Raw genomic sequence first — 7,575 nt, 5'->3', positions numbered from 1 at the left:
CGAGAGGATTGAAAGTAGCCACCGCTGATGGTGAACCCCTATACACAGCTTGCCATGGAAAGGAGTAAGAATGATTGAGTTAAAGCAGGAGAATAGCAAGCGTCCTTGAGCATACAGTATCTCCATTCGCTTATCTGAAATTCCCACCAATGAATCTGCATAAGTATTCTATCCCTTTTATTATTTATTTTGTTATTTCTATTTTCGAAAACCCATAAACCAATTTAATCTGCCTAACTGAGATTTACAAGGTGACCATAGCTTGCTTCATACCAACAATCTCTGTGGGATCGACCCTTACTCACGTAAGGTTTATTACTTGGACGACCCAGTACACTTGCTGGTTAGCTGAACAGAGTTGTGAATTCAAATAAAGACAATTATTGAATAAATTCATACAAGTACAAAGAGCATGTGATCACAATTTCGTCCACCAATAACATGATGAATATTGTTATGGACACTAATAGAACTAAAGACAATGAAAAGGCTAGGTTAGATCTGGCTGAACTGTGCAAGCGTCCAGATTTACATTTGCGGCATGTCGGTGATAATTGTTGGTCCAAACCTAAGGCAGCTTATACTTTAACTTCTGAACAGCAACAAGACGTGTATAAGTGGGTGCAACAACTTAGATTTCCAGATGGTTATGCATCTAACCTTGCTAGATGTGTAAGTCTTTCCCAGGGGAGGTTTATTGGTATGAAAAGCCATGATTGTCACATTTTTATGCAGTGCTTGCTTCCAACTGCATTCAGAGAACTACCTACAAATATATGGAAGCCTCTTACCGAGTTAAGCCAGTTTTTCAAAGACTTGTGCTCAACCACCCTCAAAGTTCATGATTTAGAGGTTATGGAGCAGAATATTCCCATTATCTTTTGCAAGTTAGAAAGGATATTTCCCCCGGGATTCTTTAATGTGATGGAGTATTTGCCAATTCATCTAGCATATGAGGCACGTGTGTGTGGACCTGTCCAATATAGGTGGATGTATCCGTTTGAAAGGGTGATAGGAGCATTCAAGCGAACAGTGAAAAATAGAGCAAGGGTTGAAGGTTTGATTTGTGAGGCTTTCTTGGCAAAGGAGACTTCAAGTTTTGTTTCTTTCTACTTTGAACCACATATCTTATCGAGGCGAACCCGTGTGGGAAGAAATGATGACGGGAGAGACACAATTAAAGCTTCTTTATCAATATTTAATAGACCTAGTCGCAAGGTTGAAAAAGCTAAAGATCATTGGCTAGACGAACGGGACAAAGCTGCAGCTCATTTGCATATTCTACTCAATGAAAGCAAAGTTAGCCCTTTCTATATGTAAGTGCACAAATCTTTTATTAAATAGTTAATTACACTTGTTCTACTAACGAATCCCATAGCTTATCAACTCTAGTCCTACTTTCATCAAGGTTTTGGAAAGAAACTTGTCCTGGAGAAAGCGATGACCGATTTTCCCCTTGGTTTGCATCATATATAAGTGTATAGATTCGTATCATAGATGCATTACATAGTAATCACATATCTTTTATTAAATAGTTTGATTCTTGTTTTTAACTAGGTTCAAAATCAATGCAACGAAATTGTTGATCCCGGTTTGCAATCACTTTCTTGGGGTCCTTCAAACAAAGCAACAAGTTATCCAATTTATAAAGTAAATGGATATACATTTCATACTCTTGCAAGGGCAAAAGGAAAGAAAACCGATAACACCGGTGTGTATGTCAAAGGTGATGCAGGCAATGGGGAAAGTGATTGGTTTGGATTATTAGAAGATATACTCGAGATTGAATACACTGGTGATGACTCTAATCGAGTTGTTTTGTTCAAATGTCAATGGTATGATCCAAGTCGTCCAAATGGAACACGTATTCATAATGACTACAAAATAACTGAAGTCAACCATAGTAAAAGATATCGCCACTATGATCCTTTCATTGTCGCCCAAAAAGCTAAACAAGTTTACTTCTTACCTTATCCTGGAAATTGCAAGTCTCTGTGGAATGTTGTTGTAAACACTAAACCAAGAGGTCGAATTGAAACCAATCATGTACATGTAGATGAGGATGAGGATGAGAATGATGTAGCTTATCAAGTGGATGAGAGCAATCCTTCTAGGATTTCAAACACTGAGCCTCCTATTAGTCTTAAGTCTCCATTTGGAGAGGACCGCATTGTTGAATTATCCATCGGCTCTAGTTCCGGAGCTAATAAAAATGAATATGATGATGTTGCAGACTTTGATGATGATATCGATTTTTAATAGGGTAACATTCCTGAGCTAATTTAATTTGGTTTTGGTGCAGTATATATAGAACTTTCCATTTTCAAAATTTTAATGTTTCATCTCTCATTTACTTTACATATTTTATAATCTGTTATACTACTGAATCAGTTAATAGTAAAAAAGGTAATTAAAATAAATTAATTGGCCTTATTGTTGGAAAATAAAATGTTAATCTGGTTTTCTGCAGACTGACGTTGAAATAGAAGACTACAGCAAAGCTCAACCTGATGCTCTTGCACACTCAGCCTCCAAAAATCATAGCTCGTTGGAGATACAAGAGTATCCAAGTAGAGGTAATAAATTTCAATATTGACTAAAAAGAAATCAACTTTAATTTCTACTCTTAAATTGATTTCTTTTCCATAACGACTTTAGCTACTAAGAACAAAGTCACGTTAAATAAAACAATATAACTTTAAATCAATGTATTTGGCATAAAATGGTATATTGTTAAATCAATATTAATTTGCAAGCATTAGTAAAAGGCTTCTATAAAATGCCTCGTTTATGTGAGTGACTTGTTTTCTAGATGTATAGAACTGTTAAGACCACTGACAAGCCTGCAGCTTCTTCAGGTAATTCGGATTGCTTAATCTTCATTCATTTTTTATATGTATTATATGCATGACATTAAATTTCATGATTAATGATAAAAATTAAAAAATAAATAAAATATATAAAAACCGGACTTGAATCAATGGAAATCCGGTTCTGATGCTCAATGCAAAGAATGGTTGGAGAAGAAGAAAGGTTATCTATAAATAGTTGTCCAGTCTTCACTACATTTGCACTGAGTTCCCTTCACTCTCTTATCTATAAATACTGTGTACTCCCTGCATTCTTAATTAATTGTCATCTTCACTATTTTGGTACAATTATGTAAGAACTGATCGAGTAATTTTCTATAGGTATTAGTAAGAAATTATGGGATATGTGCCTTGTCAAATTAATGGGATATGTCCAAATCAAATGGCATTTTTCCGATTGTGCTTGTCAATTTAAATTTTATAATATAAATTGTTATTGGCAGAGCCAGAGCAGCATTATTACTTTATAATATAAATTTGTAAAGATGTTGGTGATGATGATGGCAGGTACCTATTGCTGAATTCCTTACTCTCTTTAGAAATATTACTTTTCGTTACAACCAGTTATGATCAATTTGATCTTCTTGTTTCAATTTGTTGCAGGAGGCACAACTTATTTCTGTAGACTCCCTTAGGTTTGATATAAGAATTTGATCTTCTGATTATCTCGAGTAAGTTTTGTACTTGTATGCCTATATGCCATTGGCCAATGATTGTGTATAGAAGTAAAGGCCAGCTATGCATGCGGAGCAAATCAGTTGATGGAATGCATGCTGGTTTCATCTTTAATATTATTTTAGCTTGTGTTATTTTAATTTTGTCTTTAATATATATGTAGATCATGGCTCCTCGGGTCAAGGGTAAAGGTGTTAAGGGTCATAGAGGTTCTCGAACCACCGCCGCAGCCGCTATTACCACCAACTCCACCTCTTCTGGGACTTCAGTTGTGCCAGATTTTCAGTCAGGACCACTTACCCAGTAACCATATTTGATGGTGCCTAATCCAGGCTACATTGGTCTTCCTCCACCAACTTGGCCTACTCCAGGATGTATGGGCCCTCCACCACCCCCTCTTCCAATTTCGATTCCTCCTCCGTCTCGCAATTCCAGCCTATTAGTTGATTCAGAGACACCTGGAAGCTCTAGTACATCTCCTCCATCAGAAACTGCATCGGTTCCTAATGTTGTCACAAAACAAAGATTGGTTCCAGATGGAAAAATAAGGTAAAATTTGATTGCTTGAATTAGAGAAATAATTACTTTTTTTTAGTTTCCTAACTTGTCAATTCTTTATGAAATTATCAGTTGGTTACCTTTCCCTCCTGGTTCGCAAAAGATTACAGAGATCATCAAGAAACGGTATGATAAACCATATAAAAAGTTTGGGGATGTCCCTCTTCTGACAAAGAAGTTTTGGTTTAAGGAGTGGAAGGTAAAAATAACATATATATCAATGATCATATATGATTTATGTATATCTTTGTCATCTATACTATAAATGGCTTGTATATAATGTCCTGCAAGAAAAATATCATGAGAATATGTGTTTTACTTAGCTTTATAAATGTCCTGTATATAAATTACTAAGTTTTGTTTACCTCTTTCAATCAGTTTTGAATAATCATGTTGATATACCATAATTCATGATATATAGTTATATACTCTCTATTTATTTTTCGAATAAATTCCTTACATAATTAAAATAGGAACATACAGGATCCAAAAAGAGGTAACAATGAATCATGAACTGGAGTTATTTTCTTGTATCCAAAAAGAGCTTAATACTGTGTTATTTTCTTGTCTTATCTTATATTATAGTATCTTTTTTATGTGCAGAGCCATTTTCTTATTGATGACGATGATGAGGAGTTTTTTTGGAAGGCTTTCAAATATAGGACAAGTAAGCGATTTAGCCAAATGATGTCGGATATCCGTGAGGGTGTGGATACAACCCACGAATGGCTAATTCCTGCTTACAAAAAGTTGTTGGAAAAGTACTGGGAAACGGATGAGAAATGGAAAAATATAAGGAAAAAAGCGAGGGAGAATCGAGCGTCACTCTTAGGTGGTTCTGTCCATTGCGGTGGTTCTATTCCACTGAGCTCAACTATAGAGAGGATGGTAACATAATTTAAGTGGCTTTAGATCTTATTTAATAGACATTTATTTATATAAAATTTTTTTATTCTGTGTTTATGTGAAATAGAAGAAGCAGTTAGACCGTACACCAACTCATGAGGAAGTCTTCAAGGAAACCCACACACTTAAAAGTGACAAGTCTAAATGGGTGGACAAACGCTCTCAAGACACTCATGTGAGATATAGTATAAATATTAAGTAGATAGATTTTTCACTACTACTATTTAGTTTCTTCTCTGTTACTTATTATTATTAGTAGTAGTTGTTGTGTTTTTTTAATTTTGTTTTTATAACAGAATTACATCCAAAAACCAGAGTTATAGTACCTTTGTTTTTTAACATTTCAAGCAAAATGAAACTCTAATTTCTTCCAGATCTGAGCAAAGAAACATGTGTTTTAATTTACATATCTGAAAAACATGTGTCTAATTCTATATGACAATATATGTACTTGCTGGTTTTGGACCTACTTCTCATGCTCTGCTAGATTTCTGAGTTTGTGGCATATTGATTAACTTGTGGTTTTATGGATGATAACCTAAGAAAGCATCTAATATAGGTTTAACTAATTTTTTAGGGGAGTAAAGTTCTTGTTTCTTAAAAAGCAAGCATTGTATTTTGTTTCACCTTGTTATAATTGATTTTTGTTCTGCTATGCATTTGATGATTTGAACTGTGAAAATCTTCTATCTGTTTTAAAGAACTAGTTCATCACAGAAGTGTCTTTTGTTTTCTGTATTTTCTCTTAGGGCAACTTACAGCTGCAACTTAACTACTTAAGGGTTTTTTTTCTTTTGATAATAATCATTGTGCAACAGGAGAAGTTTATAAAAAAGTTAGCAGAAGTTCAGGCCCAACATGTCGAGGCTCAAGCACAAGGAATGGAGCTACCACCAATTGATGAAGATTTGATTTGGGAGGAAGTGTGTGGTGGGCAAAAGAAGAATCGAGTTTACGGAAAAGGAGCATTCTTTTCTAGCTCTATTAAGTCTAGAACCACTTCTGCCAACTCTGTATCTGGAAGAGCATCTACAAATCAAAATTCTGTTCTTGATTTGCGAGAATAGATTCATAATCTCAATGAAGAGCTTTTTCAACGTGTTACTCAACAGACAGATGAGCGTATTAGTAAGTTGTTAGATACACACTTGGCTCCTTTGGAAAAGACTCAAAAGAAGTTAGAAAAGTTAGAACGGGCAATTGGAAAGGCCAAGAAGGAAAAGCTGAAACAGAAGAGATGGAATGAGGCTTATGTTAGCTATTACAAGAAGGTTAGAGCGTCAAGTAGTTCCACTACTGCTCCACTACCACCGCCACTGTCACCACCGCCACCTTCAATCTCTTCGGATGAAGACTATGATGATGATAGGGATGAAGATGACACTGAGGACTATAGTTGATAAATTTAGTATGGTTGAACAATATACTGAGGATTATAGTTGATAATACACTTTGTTTATGTTTTGAATTATATTGACTTGCTTGTTTATAATACTTTTCTTTTAGCTTTATAATATGATGAATTTGTTTATTTTTTGTAATATTATAAATATTTGAATACTAATTAGATAAAAAATTGTAATTATTAAATTTATATTATTTTGTATAAAACAGGTTTGTTTTACAATGAAAAAATCTAAAAAAATTTTCATTTTATCTTACTGACAGATTTACAGACGGATTTTCTGTCTGTAATCTAAAAAAATTACAGACGAAAAATCTGTCAGAAAATCCGTCTGTGATTACCGAGGAAAAATTCGTCAGAAAATTTGTCTGTAATTACCGATGAAAATCTGTCGAAAAATCTGTCTGTAATTACAGATGGAAAATCCGTCTGAAAATTCGTCAGAAAGTTTGTCGTCTTCAGGAAATGGAGGGAGAATTTACGGAGGGAAAGTCCGTCGGTAACTGGTAAAAATCCATCGGTAATTTTCCGACGGAAAAAAATCCGTCGGTAACTAATTTTCGACGAGGCTTTTACAGAGGGACAAAATCCGTCGGTAATTCCGTCGGTAACCAAAAATCTGTCTGTAATATAAACCAAATCTGTCTGTAAATCTGTCTTTATTAAGCCATTTTCTAGTAGTGAATGGTTAGTTAGCAGGACTTGTTGGGTTGGCTATATAACTGACAGATGATATCATCAGCCATAGGGCAGGCATTCATCATTTGCATATGTTTGTATTATTTGGGTTTGCCTATTTGTTTTGGATTGCTATATCATATATGCTATGCTACCTGATTATGTGTTACTTGTTCTACTTGTACCTTAATTGTGTATTACTTGCCTGTATTGCTTGTGTTTGTACAACTAAGAGGCCCCTCATGCTGGTGTCGGAGAACGCTGAAGGCTGTTATGGATGAGATGAATTAAATTGAATAATAATGATAATTATTGAATGAGATAATTTGAGTTCCATGGGTAGACGCAGTGAAGTGGATTCACTTGCTCCAGGTGAGGTTATGATGTATTGGTATAGAATTACTGAGACAGAATAACTGGTTATGGTTTTGTTTATGATTCTGATTCCGATTTGTTGGAGGGTTAGAAATTTGGAGAGCATGA

General features: G+C 34.8%; 2 protein-coding genes across 2 annotated transcripts; both read left to right on the top strand.

Annotated features, from left to right (window-relative positions):
- Positions 1-441: 441 nt before the first annotated feature.
- On the top strand, positions 442-2,259 carry LOC110276881 (uncharacterized). Its single transcript, XM_052255622.1, has 2 exons — positions 442-1,299; positions 1,558-2,259. The coding sequence occupies exons 1-2, from the start codon at positions 442-444 to the stop codon at positions 2,257-2,259; spliced, it is 1,560 nt and encodes a 519-aa protein (XP_052111582.1).
- Positions 2,260-3,813: 1,554 nt separating this feature from the next.
- LOC107470036 (uncharacterized) lies at positions 3,814-6,409 on the top strand. Its single transcript, XM_052255621.1, has 6 exons — positions 3,814-4,094; positions 4,176-4,302; positions 4,707-4,991; positions 5,077-5,184; positions 5,828-6,055; positions 6,122-6,409. Exons 1-6 carry the CDS (start codon positions 3,862-3,864, stop codon positions 6,407-6,409), a joined length of 1,269 nt encoding a protein of 422 aa, XP_052111581.1. The 5' UTR covers positions 3,814-3,861.
- The last annotated feature ends 1,166 nt before the right edge of the window (positions 6,410-7,575 follow it).

Source organism: Arachis duranensis, chromosome 10 (assembly GCF_000817695.3).
Source record: "Arachis duranensis cultivar V14167 chromosome 10, aradu.V14167.gnm2.J7QH, whole genome shotgun sequence".
NCBI lineage: Eukaryota > Viridiplantae > Streptophyta > Magnoliopsida > Fabales > Fabaceae > Arachis > Arachis duranensis.
This window is presented reverse-complemented; position numbering and strand designations above follow the sequence as displayed.

What these genes read in the sequence shown, in the direction of transcription:
- LOC110276881 (XM_052255622.1), top strand. Translation starts at nt 442, where the DNA reads ATGATGAATATTGTTATGGACACTAATAGAACTAAAGACAATGAAAAG. An exon ending in TTCTACTCAATGAAAGCAAA is followed by an intron (nt 1,300 to 1,557) that starts GTTAGCCCTTTC and finishes GTTTTTAACTAG; the next exon opens with GTTCAAAATCAATGCAACGA.
- LOC107470036 (XM_052255621.1), top strand. Translation starts at nt 3,862, where the DNA reads ATGGTGCCTAATCCAGGCTACATTGGTCTTCCTCCACCAACTTGGCCT. An exon ending in GTTCCAGATGGAAAAATAAG is followed by an intron (nt 4,095 to 4,175) that starts GTAAAATTTGAT and finishes TGAAATTATCAG; the next exon opens with TTGGTTACCTTTCCCTCCTG. An exon ending in AACGCTCTCAAGACACTCAT is followed by an intron (nt 5,185 to 5,827) that starts GTGAGATATAGT and finishes ATTGTGCAACAG; the next exon opens with GAGAAGTTTATAAAAAAGTT.